Raw genomic sequence first — 21,410 nt, 5'->3', positions numbered from 1 at the left:
TGAACAACTTAGTAATTATCATTATCATCATCATCATTATGAAACAAGAAGCAAGCCTTTAATCGATCATTCGACTTGCTAGAAATTACACCCTGTCACCTTAAAGAAAAAAGGACACATTGAATATTGAGTGACCATGGTCAGAAAACAAGACAGGTTGTTTAAGGCTGGAATGCTTTTGACCCTAGGTTTCCTCAGTCAGAAATAATCTGGGTCACTTGGTGGCAGTTTTTTTGTTTGGGTAAGGGTCTGATCTCATGTCCATTGTGGAACTCTTCGACTTTGGTAACTCTGATGCAGTTAGAATTTCTCTTGTTGTGTTGTAAGTCAATGGCCACTGGGAGAAAGTGCCAGAAGAACAATGTCCTGGAGAGGAAAGATTAACTGTTGTGGTTAGCAGTGCTGTAGCATGGGCAAGACCAAAGGACAATTGCTCTGGACTCAATATTCTTAGAGACACAAGATTCCAAAAGAAAAATTAAAGTGGTTGTCTGGTAGGAAGTCTGCTTCCCAAGCACATGGTTCCAAGTTCAGTCCCACGGCATGTCACCTTGAGAAAGTGTTTTCTGTTATAACCTCGGGCCAACCAAAGCCTTATGAGTTGAATCGGTAGACAGAAACTGTATGAAGCCTGTTGTATGTATGTATAGATATAGTACGTTTTTGATGATTCTACCTATATTGGATCTACAAATTACATGTGTGTGTGTGTAGAAGAAGAAAAAGAAATGGAGATTGGGAAGTTAAGAATTGTTTATTGTTAACAACTAATCAATTATCATCCCTTACAGCTGTTTCAATTAATACTCAGTGATTATTAATTAAATATTAAATTCATATGACCTGAGCAGAACTTCAGAAAAAATATATATACCAATGGATGTCTTATATGTGTTTATGGATTCACTATAGCAGACTTATATATGAATATAAACTATGTTTTTATATAAACCTATTATTTTAAGGAAATTAATCCCCCCAAAATGTTACGTATTGAACCAGTACTTCCCTGGATGAAAGCATCCCCTCATGAGGTTAACACAATTCTTTGAGGCAGTGCTCCAGCCTGGCCTTAGTCTCATGTTTGAAACAAGAAATAACTGATAAAAAATTTTAAATAGCCCGTTTCCCCCACTTACTCATAATGTGATTGCTTTACCCCTTTTGTTGGCTGCCCTTGCAATGCCACTGGGGTTTAGTGCAAGGCAATAAAGGGTGGACACTGTAGGAGTGAAAAGAGGAGGGGAAAACGAGTGAGTCAGTGATACCTGAATGGATATGAGCCAAAACTAGCTAACTCCCAGGTGCACCAGCAGTGGAAGGGAAGGTTTGCACAACAATAACAACATCATTGATTTAATAAGAATCTTAATCATCATCTGCATCATCATCATCATCGTCATCACTAGCTGTAGCAATATCGTCCTCCTCCTCATCATCACCATCATCACTATTATCATCATATTTCAAATATTAAACATTATTTTGCTAAATGCCTGATTGGCTCTTTCCTCTTTTCCCTTCCAGTACTAAAAAGGATGCAATTCTAAAGGAAGAAACTCACCCTATGAAACCGAGACAACCTGAAGAGGATATAAACTCTTAATGTACGTATGTATGTATATACTTATGTATGTATGTATGTATGTATGTGAGCACGCACACACAGATGGACAGACAGACTGACTGACTGATAGATAGATAGATAGATAGACAGATAGATAGATCATAAAAGTAAACACAAGAAATGATACTAATGTACTACAGGATTGTAAAAGCATATGCTTATGTATATATGTGTGTGTACATACATACACACACACACACACACACATATATATATATATCTATATATATAAAAATGAGAATGTGTGTCTGTCTGTCTGTCTGTCTGTGTTTCCCTAAAACTCGAGAACTACACAACTAATTTCATTCAAATTTTACACATGTCTTACTTAGGGTTCCGGTTGTGTTTTAGTCAAAAAATTTTTTTAACTTCTTGCAGAGTTCGAGCCCACGGCAACATAATATCTCCTCCACTATTGAAGTATTACGTGTCAAAAGTAAAACAAAAACACTCATGTCAAATACTTTCACTTTAAAAATGAAACTATTCCACTAACTGAAACAATCACATTTCGATACTGTAATGACAGATACTTTCACTTTAATGGTGTGTGTATGTATATATATATATATATATATATATATATATATATATATATATACACAGAGAGAGAGAGAGAGAGAGAGAGAGAGGAAGAGAGAGAGATGTATATGTATACATATACATGTATATATACACGTATATGTATAGATATATATATATATAGATATAGATCTATATGCATACATGTATATGTATACATGTGTGTAGATGTATATATATAGGTGTACATGTAATATGTACACATATATAAATGCATACAGATATCTATACATATATACACCCATACACACACACATATATATGCACACAAACACACATTAGTCATTTGTTTTCTTATCCAAAACTACGTCAAAAGTATTGAATGGATCTTTAAGAAATTTGGAAATTATGTTCTATGAATAATGGCCATAACCCCCATGAAAATTCATATATTTTTTATGTTGATGAAATTTTAACCATACAGATTACACACAAATAAAATAATATTTCTAAAAGTTTTTCTTCTTAGAAGTTACAAAGACCCCTTCATGGGGACTTCACACCCACAATTTAGTCATTTTTCCTAAGCAAAGACGAATACAGTTGTACCATTGGTAGCTATAGGGTCACCCGAACATAACAGATGAGCATTATTTGTAATTCAACGGTACAACAGTGTAAGACTATCCTTTCAGATATACTTACATTGTGATTTCTGCAATGTGGTGCATAAATTGTCAAGTAAATGAGACTCATCTTTGCCTCCACTGATTCACTTGCAAAGTGATGAGTAAAATTATTTCGTTGCAGACCTCCTTTGAGTCTTTTTATTACCGCTGCGACACATATAGTCCCCAGTTGGTAACATTGATTTCAAGGCCTTCCCAGATGAGTGACTGGTTGTTCGAAGACATTTATTGATTGTAAATATTTTCTGCCCAGTTACCTATCGGTACAGTGGTCATTTGCAAACTCCAGAGGCGACACTTTCATTTCCCTTTACTCCAAACGTCACACATTGTTGTTTCTATTGAGTCATGCCCTTCCAATTGCTATAGATCCATAATGCATCTTAAAGCTGTACCTGTCAACTGTATGGTGAGGAATCCTACATTGGGGAGTAGTAACGACTAGGCTATGGTAGCTGACTGATTATCGTGATCATTCGTCTTTTGCTTTCCTGTAGCTTTGCTCTCTTTTACAAACCCAGTGAACATACATATATTTCCTATTTTAAAGAAATTCAAACAATACATATTACACACAAGTTAAAAAGATTCCCAACAATTAAACTTCTCTGGTTGACATTAATACACCCATCACCAATAGGGGCCTTAACTCCCACAATTTTCAGCTCCATGAGCTCCATTTTTCAGGAGCAAAATTCTTTTAAGGTCCATGTAGTGTCTTAGGCCAAAAATTTTTTTAACTTCCTGCATAGTCCGAGCCCACAGCAATATCTTATCTCCTCCACTATTTCAGTATTATGTGTCAAAAATGAAACAATAACATCACTCTACTGTAATGTCAGATACTTTCACTCTAACACTGAAACTATTCCACTATTTTAGTATTACCTGTCAAAAGTGAAACAATAACATGTCGCTACTGTAATTTCAAATATTTTCACTTTAATATTTTCAATTTCATACTGAAACTATTAAAGTGAGACTATACTCTCACATATATACAGGCATACTATAAGACCCAAGTAAAAACATTTCCCAACAATTCAACTTCTCTTGTTGACATTAACACCCCCACCCCCAATAGGGGCCTTCATTCCCACATTTTAGAGCTCCATGAGCTCCATTTTGCAGGAGCAAAATCTTTTTCACAGGTTCCAGAAGACTGAAATTTTGGAATATGCGCATAAAGATCAATAGTATGGTATACATGTCTCATGATTAGAATTTTTTTAGGGTGTGTAAAGAGGGAAAGAACCCTCATGTGCAATTTTGATGAAATTCGAATCATATGTATTCCAGTTCCTTACAGAAAATATAACAGAAAAGTCTCATTTTTCAATTGCATGTAACACGGGCAACGCCGGGTATCTCTGCTAGTATATATATAAGAATCAAATTTAGGCAAATCAAGTTCACATATTCATTTATATTTCTTCAGCCCCAGACCTAACTTGCATGAATTTCTCCAAAAGTATTACTCTATATATTATATCTATATATTTTTGATGTGTTTGCTGTATTGAATATACTTTTGGAGAAATTGGTGCATGCCGGATCTAGGACTTAAGAAATATCAATGAATATGTGAACTTGATTTGCCTAAATTTGTTTCTTACTTCTACATCATTCTAACGCCAATGGTTTGAATATCTTGAGCACTTCAAAGTGAAGTTTATGCATTGGAGAAAATATTTTTCCTTATAATCATATATATATATAAGACAAATAGTGCCACAGGGTACTGCCTTGAGACCACTGCTTTTCAGAATGGCCCTCTCAAATATGCCCTCAGCTGCCTGGATAGCCACCCTTGATAGCTACGCAGAAGATACGAAAGTCTCACCAGAAAATACAGATCCCCAGCGATGTTGCACACATTTAGCAGGAGTTGGACTCAATTTACAGATGGGCTGAGGACAATAATATGCAATTCAATGCTGAAAAATTACAAGCCCTGCGCTACCAGCATCCAAAACTGAATATAAAACTTACAAGGTACACTGGTCCACAGGGGATCTCAATCCCAGAGTCTAAATCAGTGAGGGACCTGGGTATCGACATTTTCAGGATGGCGACAAAGAGCAGACGACAGGCTGGATGGATCCTGAGAGCATTCAGAACCAGAGAGAAGGAAACCATGATGGACCTCTGGAGGATATTCGTCCTCAGCCGCCTGGACTATTGCTCCCAGCTATGGTCACCCAACAGTGTAAGATTAACGGCAGACCTTGAAGCAATCCAGCAAAGCTTCACAAAGAAGATCGTCTCTTTGCAACAGCTCAGCTATTGGGAAAGGCTGAAAGAGCTAAGAGTTTACTCCTTGGAGCAAAGGTGGGAGAGATATGCAGTAATATACATCTGGAAGATCCTGGAAGGAATTGTGCCAAATTTTGGCATTGAAAGCTACACCAATACCAGAAAGACTCAACTCTGCATAGTGCCAAAGATTGTAGTAATGCCGTCACACTTCAGGACCAGTTACTGCAACCGCCTGAGTTTCAGGGGCCCAAAGCTCTTTAATATTCTCCCAAAGAGCCTGAGGGACCTACACAAAGTGGATGTAGGTGTTTTTAAATCAAAACTGGACCTCTTCCTGTCGAGAGTCTGAGATGAACCTACCTCACGGCAAGAGGTGCAAATGAGGGTAGTGACTTCAAACTCCTTTATTCACCAAATGCCACATATCAGAGGAGTCTTTCAATAACAACAGTTTAGCAAAACGGTGGTGACCCAGCATAGCCGCAGCATTTGGCTGAAACTGATAAAAAAATATGTATGTATGTATATGGCGCTCTTAGAGACTGAGAATAAAATCAGACTCTCCCATGCTAAAGGAAAAGAAGAAAGAAGCCAGGGCGGTGGAAAATATAAAAAGCAACCCTAAAGCTTTCTACAAGTTCGCAAAAGAGTCTGCTTCAGTGAGATACAGGATAGGGCCACTGTTTGATTAAAAGGGCTCACTGACTGTAGACCCCAAGAGGATAAGGGAATCACTCATTAAAACAATTCCAAAGTGTTTTCACCTCCCCACTAGAAAACATGAAAATAAGCAGACTTAATGAGTTCTTCAACACCTCTAACCTACAAGAGAAAAAGGCGACCATCAATTACATTGACATTACAGAAGAGGATGTATTGAAGGCGGTGAGCTGGCAGAAACGCTAGGACGCTGGGCAAAATGCTTAGCAGTATTTCGTCTGCCTTTACGTTCCGAGTAACTAGACATGACAGAGTTGGTCAATATCCACACTGGTTAATATGTCAGCATTATAAAATCAAAGCTGCTGACAAATCGTATAAGCACCATCCTGAGGCTGGAACTGAGGGAGAAAACATAACGGTCCTTTGGGACTTTCCAGTATGTACAGACCAGACCATCAAAGCTAATTAACCAGATATTGTTGTGAAAGATGAAAACAATAAAATATGTTTACTGATTGACATGAGCATACCTTGGAGTCATAATATCTCGGCAAAAAAGCTTGATAAGCTCAGAAAATATAAAGATTTGCTGATTGAAATTGAAAAACTGTGGCATCTGAAGATGGTTGCAATACAAGTGATTGTAGGAGAACTTCGAATGATTAAAAAAGGGAACTGATAAATTATTTGAGAATGATCCCTGGCTTACCACCCTTACAGGAAGTGCAAAAGATTGTCTTAACTGGTCACAAGTATTGAGAAGGACATTGTTGCTCTTTCCTTTTCTTTTCCCCTTTTATTGTCTTTCTTTCCTCTTTTTCATTATTCTCCTGTCTTTCTTCTGATGTGTTTATTTTGATGGCCTACCAATGTATACAGTTTCTTTGTTCTAGGTGTTGGGAAAACACTCAGCAACAAATGGAAATGAAAGTGAAAGAAGAAGATAATGATAATAATAATAATAATAATAATAATAATAATAATAATAATAATAATAATAATAATAATAATAATAATAATAACTCAACTTTTGTCCCTTCAAAGTACTTCATCAGATTCCGATGAATTTTATTCTTCATCTAAATAGATGAACAGAATCCTCCAGCATAAATTAAAAGAGGGTTATTTCAATAATGACTTGAAACCTGAACATCTCAGATCCACATCAATCACCCTTCTACCATTGCTAATATTTTCTCACTAGATGTGGATGCTATGTGCAATTGGCTACCTCACTTCATGCAAGTTCTTGGCTTACCTGATCATGTAAAAACACCGACTTGCACACACCATTCCACATATCTTATTCGATGGCTACTCTTCTAGACTCGTCCTCTGAGAGGAGACTCCACAGCACAATGGTTTCTTTCCTCATAGCAGCATGGATATCACTACCTCACATTTATAATAACAACATTATATTACTACCTTTGCATGTTTGGAAGATCAGTTAGAAATAGTAGCTGAATCTCCCTCATCTTACTACATAATCTCTTGTGTATGTTTACATGTATTTGTTTGACAAAGACCCTTAGGCTTGAATTTCATTCAATCAATGGCCCCTATTTTACAAGGTAATTTGATGTCTGTCTTGTCAGTATCTGTGCACAATCTTCTACCCGGCCACTTGTCTCACAATAAGAAATATTGAATTCCAATGGTTATGTTGCTGTGTTTATGCAAGCCTAGCAGGCAACTTGGATGAAACATCACATGACTGTCCTTTGTTTGTTATGTTCAGCCAATCGCAACAGGGAACTTTTGGCACATTCGTTTGCCTCAAAAAGCTGAGTAAAATCTCTATAAAAACCTTTTTTTCTTTCTATTTCAACAAACAGGAATTGTTGTCTGATGAATCCACACGAGATGATTTTTTCAAACTCTCTCAAATACATAACTCACCCCATCTCTTTCTCCCTCTCTCTTTCTCTCTCGCACACGCACACACACACACACACGTTATAAACAGACATACACATCATTCTTTGCTTGCATTATTTGTTATTTGAAATGTTTCATAAATTTTCTCAAGACCATTTCTTCGTAAATATAAACAACATCAAACATTATCATGGCATGGAATTTCTTGTAATAACTGTTGTTGTTGTTTTCCTTGTTTGTTGTTGTTGTTTCAAATCTCTTGTTTCGTTTTGATCTGGTGTGGTCAATTTAATATTTTTAATGGAATAAAACATCTGTTCTCGTATGTCAGAATAGTCTTCAGCATCTTTTCATTTGCGTGCGTGTGTGTGTGTGTGTGGGGGGGAATTATTTGTAAGTATGTCTGCATTTGCATTCAGAAACTACAAAATAACCCCACCCCCAATCAAACTATGTTATTATTCACCATCTCACAAAGAATAATGATCCGTAATAAAGAGGACAGGAAAAATAGACAAATAGAGGAGCCTGACTGGCCGCTATCAGCTTGTGCTGGTTTCAGTAGAGACCTCAGGTGTTGTCAGACCCTGCATGGATGTGTAGGAGTTACATAGTTTGAAACAGGTTTGTCATTGCCGAATTCACGAATCATGGGATGTTACACACAGAGATCGCCCTTGCGAAGCATTCTAGAAACTTCTAAGAAATTGGATTTATGTCCCTTTTACTAATTCCAATGAGCTACGGAATGTTCTAGAATGTAATTTAGTCGCCAAGGTGAGCCAACAGTCTCTGGACTATGTATTAAATAGCTGCAGAACCTCGATCTCTTTTCGACCAACGGCCTTAGTCTTAGACACATTTCTGTGTTGAGAGCACACAGGTGTCGATACACCTGGCTCAAGAAACCAAATGCCTTAGAAGAGCAACGGGTACCTCAAAGATATTGGATCGTGCAACATGTGCTTTACGTCTTTTTGCACGAGAAGTAAACCAAAGTGGCATACGAAATTTACCTTCTGCAGATGGAACGTGATAAGGCAAGATAATATGTACTCATTCTTCATTTATGTGCCGTTTCAACCGAAGCAATGTTATTGGTGAATTCTTACCTGGTTCGGAACTGGTAATAGATTATTTGTGAAGTTCAAGAATGGCTCTCTCATTCATTCGAATCAAGAATGCAATTTTACCTTTCGTAACACGAGAATGTTACAAAGCCAAGTTACAATATTAACTATTATTATAGTAGCCAACGTTCAGGTTACAGTGGTGAACCCGGACTCAGAATATACATTCCTTCTCATTTTTCAACTTTGAACACGTTTTCTTCATCGTTTAACACGTGTTAACAACTTCTCATGGTGACCCTGCACATTTTTCTATACGAGGAATTTTCACCGAAATTTTTGGATTCTAGAGAAATCTTAATGTCTGGATTACGTGATATTTTCTATCTTCTTCTAACATGGCAATCATAAGTTCTTCTACTGCCGACCTTTCAGGTCATACGGCAACCCTCAAGGCCATTAAGTACTTGGCACACCAAGTTTCCTCCATATGTAATGTTCGTTCCTCTGCCGAACAATGTTCTCGGAATGGTTCTTCCTCTCCTTGTAGTCGTACAATCTCTCCGAACACCTCACATTGTCGGTATCATCGGCGTTTCAAGAACCAGGCCAGACGATATTTTCAACCATGTTCCTACTCACCACAGGACAGCTAATACAGTAGACCCTGGGACCTCCTGTTCTTTCCCGTCCGCGTTGGTTGGCACCGGAAAAAATCAAAGCAGCTCGAGTTGAATTCGAACACATGCTCCAGCTCGGACTTATTCGGCCATCTACGAGTCCATGGGCGTCTCCTTAGCACATAGCTCGTAAGGCTGATGCGGACTCCCACCTGGTGTGAGATTATAGACGTCTCAACGCCGCCGTCACCTACAAGATTTTTCGTCTACTCTACATGAGTGCAACGTTTTTTTCCAAGATAGACCTGGTACGCGCATACCACCAAATCCCAGTGAACGCGGAAGATATCCCCAAAACAGCTAAGACTACTCCACTTGGTTATTTCGAGTTTTTGTCCATACCGTTTGGATTATGCAATGCTGCAAGCACATTTCAGCGGTTCATGGATGAAGTCGTTCGTGGTATGGATTTCATTTACGCGTATGTGGACGACCTCCTCATCGCCAGTGCTACTGATGAACTTCTTCGTCAACATCTGACTCAACTCAGCGTCTGCAGTCCTACAACATCAAAGTTAACCCAGCAAAATGCGGGTTTGGCTCCAATATTTCGGAATTTTTGAGACACGTCATAGATTGTGATGGCATCCGTCCACTTCCTGCGAAAGTAGAAGCAACCCAGCAGCTCCCACCTCCAACTTCATTGCGACAGCTCCACCATTTCCTAGGACTGATTATCTTTTATCGCTGATTTATTCCAAACTGTGCGGAGAAACTATTACCTTTGACCAATCTGCTCAAGGATAGAAAGACGAACGACACAGTTGTTTCCTTTCCTCCAGCAGAGTTACGCGTTTTTGATACAGTGAACTCAGAGCTTGCCCAACTCTCTCATCTTACCTATTCTATTCCAGGAGCAAAGTTTGCATTAGCAGTTAATGCTTCAGATTTCCCAGTAGGTGCAGTTTTGCAACAAGTTGTTCATGGACAAATGTAACTGTTGGTGTTCTTCTCACGCCGTTTAAAATTCACTGAAACGCGATATAGTACATTTGGACGAGAATTCCTCGCCACTTATCCCACTGTCAAACATTTTTACCACTTTCTAGTGGGGCGAGATTTAGTGATCTTCACTAATCATAAATCGTTAACGTTCGCCCTTCATTCAAAGTCGGACAAGTACTCGCTGAGGGGCGGGGGTTCGACACCTGGATTTTATATCGCTATTTACGAACGACATCCGTCATATCTCAGGATCTCAAAATATCCCAATGGACGCGCAATTATCAAGATTTTCTGTTTCTTCGTTAACCCCTGCTGCAATAGATTTGGTCACGATAGCCTCCGACCAACCGCCCCTTCATTCAATTGACACCTCCTCTACTGCATACTCGCACTATCACTTCGAATACTTGCCTCTATCGTCAACAGATGAAAATATCCTCTGCGACGTCTCTACAGGTGCAGTGAGACCACTCGATCCTGACAATCACCGTCGAATCGTGTTCGACCCTCTACATTCTTTGTCCCATCCAGGCATTGCGGCCTCGGCCAGGCTTTTTACGGTTTGCTTCTTCTTGGATTTATGTCCCTTTTATTAATTCCAATGAGCCGAAGAACGTTCTAGAATGTAATTTAGTTGTCAGGACGAACCAACAGTCTCTGGATTATATATTAAATAACTGCAGAACCTCCATTTCTTTTCAAACACCGGACTTGGTCCTAGACACATCTCTGTGTTGAGAGCACATAGATTTCGATATACGTGGCCCAAGGAACTAAATGCCTTAGAGGAGCAACCGGATACTTCATAGTTATTAAATCGCACAACATATGCACTACTTCCTTTTACACGAGTAGTAAACCTAAGTGGCATACGAAATTCTCTCTTACATTTTAATTTACCTTCTACAGAAGGAACGCGACAAGGCAAGATAATATATACTCATTCTTCATTTATGAACCAAAGCAAGTTATTGGTGAATTCTCGCTTGGTTCGGAACTGTTAGTAAATTATCTCTGAAGTTCAAGAATGGCTCTTTCATTCATTCGAATCAAAAATGCATTTTACCTTTCGTAACACGGCCAAATTAGACCCTTAACTCTTATTACAGTATCCAACGTTCAGGTTACAGGGGCAACTACTTGTTACAGATGATTTCCTCCACAAAACCAGGATAGTTGTGGCTCATCTGAGAAATGTGCTCCGTGAGGACCCTGGCCATTCTCTCTGACAATACCTTTCCAATCATGTCCACGAGGCGTGGCTAAACACGCCATTTGGTCTGGGATGTACAACCTATTACTCCCCACCCATCATCTTCCACTGCTTAATCCACACCACCATCACCACTTTTTTCTTTTTCTTTGCTTTCGTGGTCCTCTGGCGAGAGTCATTGACACCTCTGTCGGATTGAAGATGGACTAGCCGAACTCTTATAACGAGTAGAGTTCAGTGGTAGTAGAAGTAGTAGTAGTAGTAGTAGGGGAAAGCGTTTTGGTAGCCCTCTTTACTCTGTTTACGTCGTAGACGCCATTATACCAAGGTTCCGAGTTCGCGTAAGTCGCTCGCTCGTTTCATGTAATTGTAACGTTGTTCTGTTGCGTGGTTTTCTACACTCGATTTTGGCTGCCTTGTGGCGATACCGCTAGCGTCTTCCCTCGGTTGAAAGGGCAAACGCTGTGAATACTGAGATGGACGATGAGAGGAGGACCTGAGAAGAAGTCTGGAGAGGATTGACAAAGTAATGGAAGACAGGAAGAAAATGAACTTTGCAGCTGGTGATAACGAAGAAAAAATCTGTATCAACGAAAAGGAAATGCAAAAAATACAAAGAAATGTTGAAGAGAGGTCACGAGGTGAAGGTGTCACCCCCACCCCATCTCTCATACTTTCATATCCCTCAAAACAATGCCCCACTCACTTGTGGGATCTCATCTTGCAAGTTACTCTCTAGTATTGGTGCCATGAAGGAACCACCCACTACACTCTGTAAAGTAGTTGGTGTTAAGAGTGGCATGAAACTGTACAAACCATGCCGAAGCAGACACTGGAGCTTGGTGCAGCCTCATGGCTTGTCAGTTCATGTTGAACCATCCAACCCATGCCAACACAGAAAAAAGGACGTTAAAATGAGATGACGATGAATTTCTCTTCATGGTAAAATGTTTCAATTAATACATTCATATTCTTTGACACAATCGTTTTTGCTTAAAATAATTCCCAGTTCATTTTTGGTCCTTGTAATCTCTGGAAACCTAAAAGTCTTGTTGATTATTGTATTAATGCAAAAAAGTAATGTTCAGACAAACAGAATATGAAAGCAATTCAGGATGTGTACACACACTCACGCACTCACACACTCACACACACATACTTGAAAGCCATATCTATTGAACAACAATGAAAGGAAGAAATCACATCATTTGAATCTGTGTTTTGTAGTGTTTTACAATTTGTAATGAAATATATTTTGGTGACAAGAAATGCTGGCACTTCTTCCTTTCTTGAGAATTTGGGAGAAGTCACATGACCCATGTGAGGTCACATGGGTTGTGAAGTTCTTGAGCCCACTGGATACTGTCAAATGACTGAATACTGTGAGCATAGGACATGGACATTAAAGGATGATGAGGAAGAGGAAGGACGACGACGACGAGGAGAAGGGGGAAATGGGGGAGGAAGAGGAATGAAAAGTAAATGCAGTTGGTGGCCAATAGTTCCAATGAGAATCTAAGGAATTCTTCATAACTTCACTATTTTGAACACAACGTGTACAGTATTGGTAGCGGATGTGATTTATTGCTCTTTTTCCTTTTTACGTTTTAAAATATTCCATTTGAATAACTCCATATAAAAGGAATAGAACAATGTCATTTCAACCGTAACAAACCAGGTGATACACACCCAGTGGTGCATGAAGTCAATGAGTTGCATAAGAAATAGTTTATGTATGTATATATGTATGTGTGTGTGTGTGTGTGTGCGTGTGCACATATGCACATGTGCATATGAATATATTTATTCGTTTGTGCATTTCTCTGAGTGTGCACAATGCAGAGGACTTTATGATTTACAATAACGAGTTCAAGAAACCAACCAGTCACCTGTTTACTTATTAATCTGGTGACCACACAAAGCAAGATTGATTACATTCTCACCAGAAAGTAAGAAAGCTGGTTGCTTATAAATGCAAAGCCTTTCCCAGGTGAAGAGTGCAAGACGACCCTTTCATGCTGGGATAAAATGGGAAGAAAATTGAAATACATGGAATTTAGCTTTCAGAATGCTACAACTTATACAAACTGGCCATCACCACCAACTGGCAGCAATCTGAAGGACACAAAATACAGCACCATGTGGTTTTTTCTAATAAAAATATATGATCTTCCATAAGTGATATTCTGAAAGTTTCATTTAATCTATTTCGAATTTTAATGTTTACAAGGGCGTCTATTTACTTCTGTCATGTCTGTGTAAATATAATTTAAAAACATATACATAGATACATGTACATAGACACATACATAGATACATATATATATATATATATATATATATATATATATATATATATATATATATATATATATATATATATATATATATATATATATATATATATATATATATATACACACATATACATAGATACATATACATACATACTGGAACAAGTGTATTAAATAAAAAATATTACAAATAAAATGCATCTAACTATTATTAAGTACACTGTATATATATTTACACACACACACATACCACACACCACAAACACACAAATACAGTCATTGTCTTCCCCTCCCACTCTCACTCCCATACAACACCCAATCCCAAACGCTAGCCTTTCACTCACATTCCTCCCCCTTTCCCTCGTACCACGACTTGCATTCCGACACGCTTTCTCACTTACACATCTGATACATATATTACGTATGTATGTATGAAAGGAGACAGATATTCTTGCAAACAGAGGCAGACACATTTAGAAATTGCTTGAAGCAAACGACACATTTGTTCTGATAGGTTTGTTCACCATGGACTACGAAGAAGTGATTGGGACAATTGGAGGATGTGGACTTTATCAGAAACTGATGCTAGCTTTCCTCTTCTCTTCAACCATTATGGATGGTTTACAAATTGGAAGCATGATATTTATTGTACCTGACTTAGATTACAGGTAAGTTTATAATAATGATTTCTTCGTATTATTATTTATTCCAGGTGTGTGGTTGAAATGGTGGCGCTTCAACCAAAAATTCCTTGAAACATTTTTTCCTTTGTTGTTTGGGGTTAAAAACATTTCTCACAACCCACCAACACTGCCATCACCATGGGTTTACGATACCTGTAAACTTTACACTTGATTTTATCGACCTATTGAGATCATCCCTGCATATTCTATGCCCATAATTCCTGGAAGGGTCATGGGAGCAGTGTCCTCATGTACCTCACCCATACGGTCCTATCAGAAGCAACTTCCTAAATCTTTTTCCCAGACACCTAGTTATAGACATGAAGAGGGAGGCTCAACAAGGAGATTCCTCTATAATTAGAGCTCTCTCTCTCTTTTGTCTCTCTTTTTGAAAATCCCTTCAGACATCAATAAATACAATACCAACGATGTAGTGTCATTGATTTTAATCAAGGGTACCCTCATCTCTCACTCCAGAAATCCTGTTTGGTTTTATATTGCTTAAAGCTGCCTTCGTTATTTTTTATATATTTTGGTACATTAGTAATTTTTTAGAATCTATGTTTTCTATATATATATATATATATATACACACATACACATTTATATATTTTTCTTTATGATATTGTCATCGGTCAAAATAAATTCTAAAGAACAAATCCAGAAGAGAAAGCATAGATTCTAAAAAATTACTAATGTACCAAAATACCTTCTGTTATCTAGACAGCCACCCATCTATTCTGGTTATTGACTCGCTACTGGAGGTGTGGCCACTTCTGGAACTCTTTGCTCTCTAATTAATAGAACCAACCTGTCGTTGACTCTAACTACATTTGGTGCTCATTATTTTACAGAATGCAACACAGTTATGACTGTGTGGTTAAGAAACTCACTTGGCAACCACGTGACTTCAGGTTCAGTCCCACTGTGTGGCACCCTGTAGAAGCCCATCATTTGTGTGTGTGTCTGTGTGCATATGTTTGTGTTAGTTAATCACCACTGCTTGACAACCAGCGTTGGTTTGCGCATATATATATGCGCAAACACACACGCACATGACACTGCAATGTAAGTTAAGGCTGACACAGTTGACTGAACAAGTTCAAACAATCAATGATTTGAACATTTTCTGTCAATTGTTTATAGAGAATGAACATGTGGTTAAATTTAAAACCTTTTGTACGTTTCCGCTACGTCAGTGCGTTAGTGTCATGTGACAGTATATTTTACGACTAAAAGGAAGGCCGACACGGTTAATTGAACATGTTTAGTTATAATCAAGGCGCTCCAAATTTCATCTGCTAGGAGAATGGACAGGAGTCGTTCGTATGTAGTCCAGTGGCTAAAATTTAGGTTGTTAGCTGTTTAGTTTCCTCATACGTGGCAGAATGAATTTTGTGTGTGAATGGTTATTTGTGTATATACTCTGTTAAAGTTTGTTATGTCTTGGTTTGTGCTTTTGTATGAAAGTATTCTCTTTGTTTATCCGTGCTTCAACTATGGTATTCGCTGAACACAGGTAGAGTGGGAAGACCTGGAATTTGGGAGACTTATTTTTTGTACATATGTCTATGTGGGCTCTCTGTGGGATCTGTCTAGTACTGGGGTCCCGTATTTGTTACCGGTGAATGGTCAGTCTATGTCTTAAAGTAAGCTTTGTTTGACCTATGTAATCTTCATTACATCCTTGACATTTGATAGTGTATATTAAATTCCTTGAAGAACATATAATGTGATATTTTACGGTAAAATCTGTCCTGATTTGAATTTGTATGTTGTGTCTTCAGTAAGGTTGATGCAGCTCCCGCAGTTGGGGCGGCCACACTTTTTGACTGTTGGTGTAGGAATTGTGGAAGGTAATTTAGCACTTGTGAGGAATAATTTGAGGGACTTTGATTGTCTTTTAACTTTGATTATTTTGTATATTTCGACTGCTTTTTTCATTCTTGAGTCTTGTTTTAGTACTAGGATGTTTCGGTGGATAATATTGTAAACCTCTGTGTTTCTTGGGTCGTATATTGTAATAAAGGGCAGATTATTGGATGTATCTGGAGCGTTTTTCATTTTTCGTAGTTCTTCGATATTTATTTCTTTCGCACATTCTATTCCATTGTATATTAGCATTAATGGATACTGTCTTTTAAGTAGTACTTGTTTAAGTTCCTGGAGTCTTTATTTTGAGACAATTGTGCAGATTCTTCTTGCTAGATTGAAGGGGATATTATTCTTCATGTGTTTGGGATGGCAAGAGGAGAATCGTATATATATATCCATAATAACTATTGCACTTCCTTTATCTGCTTCCTTAATTATAATTTCGCTATTGCTTTTCATTTCATGTATAATATCCCATTCCTATCCACTTGTATTGGACTTGATCTCAGGGTGTGGAAGTTCTTTATAAGGGAAGCTAGAAATAAAATCACAAAATTCATCTTACCTTTCGTAGGCTTGTAATTGCTCTTTTTTCTTACAATTGAATCGTCCTTGATTTCTATATTGTACAATTCCTCTGTTAGGCGTAGTTTTCTACAGAACTGTGGAATGTCGTTCTGTATTTCACTGGTGTTAGGGTGCTGCGGTGTTGGAGTAAATTTTAGGCTTTTTGACAAGACATTAATTCCTTCTACTGAGAAAGTATTTTTTTTTTTCGATAGTTTACTTATCTTCGGTTTGTGTTATTTGGTGTCGAGAACTCTGTCGGTTGGATCTCAAAAATGATTTTTAAAAGTATCCCTTTTATTACTATTTATATTTATATATCAGAGGACATTTTCTCTGTTAACTTTTGGTCTTTCGTATTGATTTTGTACATCTGTTGTTCTGGACTGCTTTTGTTTCTTTTTGTAATTGTCTTTTAAGTTGATATTTTTATCCATTGTGTATGTCTTCGGTTTTGGAGGAAGTTTAGTCCAGTTGCAGAGAAAACTTCGATTGTTTTGGTTGGATTATTTTGTTGTCAAATTAGTCTTGAATTGTCCTTATGGAGTTGGTGACTATCATTTCCATATTTAGGTGTTTGATTAATCAGTTGCGAATGGGGGTTGTGGATTTTAACTTTCTTTACGAATGGGTTCTCGGTAGCGTACTCATTTTTTTAAATGTGATTCATAATTGGAGAACCAAAGAGCACTTCTCTCCCACCATTGAAGAGATGTTAATTCTTCGTGTTCACATATTTCTTTCCAAAGTTTAATATTGTTTTCTCGGCCTTCGGATGTTTTTGAAATTTCCGTTTGCATTTGAGCATCAATCGTTTAAAATTTTTCTTCGTTGGAATTTGCTCTTAGCCATAATAGCTGGGTTTTCATTCAGAATTTGTTGAGAACCCTCTTTTCTATAAGTTTCTGTTGTTGTTCGGGTTCATCAGCAATAGGTTTTATTTCTAGTTTCATTGGGAGGATGATCGGCGTTGAAATGAGCCATTTTCATATATTTCTGCTTTGCCATTATTTTTAATGAAGTTCCAAAAGGCAAATTTACGGGCTGTGAAGTTTTTGGTTCCGTATATGTTTAATAGTGTTTTCGATTGCAGAGGTTTCTCGTTGCTGGTTGATGTTATCTTCTCGTTCAGCTTTTGGATTTTGTTCCAGCTTCTGGAGTATCACTTTCTATAGTTTGAGGGTTTGGACAACTGCTGTTTCTTCCGTTTTTCTTCTTTCTTCACGCGTTTCCTTAGTGTAGGCCTGTATCTCGTCGATTTTGTTGGGTAAGACTGTGAGCTTGGAGATCTCTTTCAGTTCTTTTAGTATCTCGAGGTTCAACGTGTTTTCGCTTTGGTCGGATTTTTGTGGCATTTTCGTTCCTCGTGTGGTGAGTATATATAGAAAACAAAGATATTTTATTCTACACGGGTAGAAATATAGAAAAAATAGAAGCTTAAAATGCATTGAAAATAATTAAAATATTTTATATCAAAATATTTGTAGCTTTAACCAGTTTCACAGTTTACACTGATTTTCAAAAAGTTCAAATAAAAAGGCGTGGCTTATGATGCAGCTATCTTGCATCTGACTAGTGTTTGGAGTTTGCCCTGTTTTTATAGGAGTTCATGGTTCCCTATAAAAACAGGGCAAACTTCAAACACTAGTCAGAAACAAGCCACACCTTTTTATTTGAACTTTTTGAAAATCAGTGTTAACTGTGAAACCGGTTAAAGCTTCAAATATTTTGATGTAAAATATTTTAACTATTCTCGGTGCATTTTCAGCTTCTATCTTTTGCTATAATTCTATATCTTTGTTTTCTATATCTCTCTCTCTCTCTCTCTCTCTCTCTATATATATATATATATATATATATATATACATATTCTTGATTTCAAAACCGTAATCTGAATAAGATTCAGTGATGATACGTATTTGGTAGGGTCCCCCGTATCTATCACTCCATTTTCCCCCTTTTTTCATCTTTCATTTTTTTTAATTTGCTTTTTTTACTCACCCACTCCCTTATTATTTGCCTGTCTTTGTTTCATCCCCTCTGTATCTTTGTTTAATAAAGAATAGAGTTTGAGACCGCCTACTAGAAGTTGTCGGAGATCTTTTTTTTTCTGCTGTGAAGGTATTTTCTTGATATTTTGTTAATTTGTATTGTTGTACTCTTTTGTATTTCTTGTTATTGTTGTAAAATTTTTATCTGCGTCATAGCAGATTTGTTATGTTTCCCCCCTCGTTGGATGGGGGAAATTTTAGATAATAATGACAACTTGTTCTGAAAACTTGACCTCTTCGGAGGAGGAAGATTCGTTAGCTAATGCCTTATTGGAAAAAAGCATTCAATCCTGGAAAAATGCTTCAAACACGCAACACGAAACTCAGCACAAAACTCAATCACGCAACAGAAAACTCAATCAGAAATTTCTACTTGGCCACGGCAGCAAGAATAACTAAAGAAGACTGTAGGAATGAACTGAATAAATATAAGGGCCTCTTCCAGAAGGAGGGGCACAATGTGAAAGTTACTCCGCCAGGAGATGTGACCCACAGAGGAGAACTGTGTTTTTTAAAACGTATATCGTAAAAAAATTTTAAATCGATATGGCCTCGAAGGAGGCAATGGAAAAGTTCCAGCAGCCTATATGGAAGGACATCACCAGGGGGGAAAAGTTCGCCTCTGTAGAAGTGAGATTCGTCACGGAAGAAAAAGCCAAGGAGCATTCCACCTCCCCGCTCAAGTCGTGAAGGTAGGAGAAATACCACCAGGTGTGGATGTTGCCTGGCTTATGGCGGCATTGACATTGGACTTGGAGGACAAAATAACGATCCTCCGGGTCACAAATTCTACCAACAAAATTGGCAGGGACAGGGATTAGAAATGTTAAGTGGCTTCTGCCAATTTGAACAAGATCCCCGATACTATAATAATCGGGAATGAAACTAATTTAAGGGTAATGGTGGAGAGGCGAAAGCCCAGGTGCTATAAGTATGGCTAAAAGGGCCACATAAGAGCTGAATACCCTCCACCAAACCAACAGCATCGTAAAAATCCACTGAAAATACGGCAAAACCAATGGGAAAACCAGATGAAAAAGCACCTGAAACCCAGCCACCAGCCCCAAAGGATTCAACGAAACCAATTAGAAGAACGGCAACAGAGAATGAAATACAACAACTACCCAAAGGAAACAATGAATGGACTACTGTCACCAATAAACAAAAAGGCAGAAAAAGGTAAGACAACTTTATGCTCTTGTTCAATGTAGGCTGCATAAATGTACGCAGCCTAGGGACGAATTGAAAGCAAAGCTTCCTCCTTGATGACCTCAGGTCGCTTAGATTGTATTTAGTAGTTACTACTGAAATCAGACTGAGTGGACTGCAGGTTTTTTCACCCCCTCCCCTACCAAATGGTTAGGATGAGTTTATTTCTCCATGCCAACCTGGAGGGGGAGGAGGAGTTGCAGTTCTGCTCAGGAAAAATCTGGAATTAGAGGTAAGAACTGTCCTTGTAGACCCGGAGGGCAGGTTGGTCGTCCTTGACGTGAAGCACAGCAGCGGTAAGTCCTTCAGGTTTGCAGCTGTCTATTCTCCTTGCACGCATAGATTATGTTGATTCAAACCCGGGTAGGAGAGGAAACCTTTGTCTCAGCGGTCTGCTAAGTCGTTCTCAGCTGGCAGACCAATTCAGACTGGATCACCCGGACGTCCCATTGTGGACATGGGCGAATAACAATCTTATCTAGACAAGCAAGATTATTGTTAGAATTAAAGATAAGAACATAGTTAGTTGTCCACAACATCATATTGTCAACTACAGTGATCATAAATTTGTGACCTGTAGTTTTAACTTCGATAGTATGTGTAGACAGGGACCCGGTCACTTTTGGCCTTTGAAGCCTACAGGAACCGGATTAGGCAGTCAGTGATGAGGGTATTATCTGGTACCATCATTAACAACAAATGGTGGTACACTCTCAAAAGACCCATTAAATTTGAGTCCTTCAGATTTAGTAAGGAGCTAGTCAGTAATAGAACTAGAATAGAAAGGGTTTTAGTTAAGGCTCTAGAAGAGGTAATGAGGTCAAGCTCTGCATCTAGAGTTTTAGATGCGAGGTTGGCACTCGATGAACATCTCAAAGCTAAACACGGAGGATGCATTGTCAGAGCTAAGTTATGTGCAATGGGACAAGAGGCAATCAACATGGCAATAATGCAAAAATAGGGTCTTTGATGTACCATGAGTGTTCAGTAAACGAACTTGAGGAGAACGAACCCAAGCAGTTCACCCAGCTTTTCTGGAGTGGCGGTGGGCTGGAGCGTAAAGATGACCTCGCAGACTTTCCCGCCAGTTTGCCGTGGTTACGGGGGCGGGAAGCGGAATGTTGTTATGGGCAGGTCACAGCTGCGGAGGTGGAGGAGGCATTGTTGAACTGCAGCGGGGAC

The 21,410-nt window shown here is 38.3% G+C and overlaps 2 protein-coding genes across 4 annotated transcripts in view; both read left to right on the top strand.

The window, feature by feature from the left end:
* Positions 1-6,799, top strand: part of LOC149133498 (organic cation transporter-like protein) — a 42,682-nt gene extending 35,883 nt beyond the window's left edge. Inside the window, exons 10-11 of the mRNA XM_089358482.1 lie at positions 1,528-1,607; positions 6,654-6,799. Of these exons, the coding sequence (XP_089214608.1) occupies positions 1,528-1,606 (79 nt within the window). The 3' untranslated portion in view covers position 1,607; positions 6,654-6,799. The remainder of the gene's footprint in view (positions 1-1,527; positions 1,608-6,653) is intronic.
* Positions 6,800-14,218: 7,419 nt separating this feature from the next.
* Positions 14,219-21,410, top strand: part of LOC106883913 (organic cation transporter protein) — a 40,811-nt gene continuing 33,619 nt past the window's right edge. The window contains exon 1 of one of the 3 annotated variants that reach the window (XM_089358485.1): positions 14,219-14,511. In XM_089358485.1, coding sequence (XP_089214611.1) covers positions 14,369-14,511 — 143 coding nt within the window. In that variant the 5' untranslated portion in view covers positions 14,219-14,368. Of the gene's footprint in view, positions 14,512-19,891; positions 20,199-21,410 lie in introns of those variants that run through there. The other 2 variants (XM_089358486.1, XM_089358484.1) reach the window with 2 other exon arrangements.

This window comes from Octopus bimaculoides, chromosome 10 (genome assembly GCF_046866305.1).
Source record: "Octopus bimaculoides isolate indiv1 chromosome 10, ASM4686630v1, whole genome shotgun sequence".
In the NCBI taxonomy this organism is placed as follows: Eukaryota; Metazoa; Mollusca; class Cephalopoda; order Octopoda; family Octopodidae; genus Octopus; species Octopus bimaculoides.
Note: the sequence above shows the minus strand (reverse complement) of the source record. Positions and strands in the feature narration are given on the sequence as shown.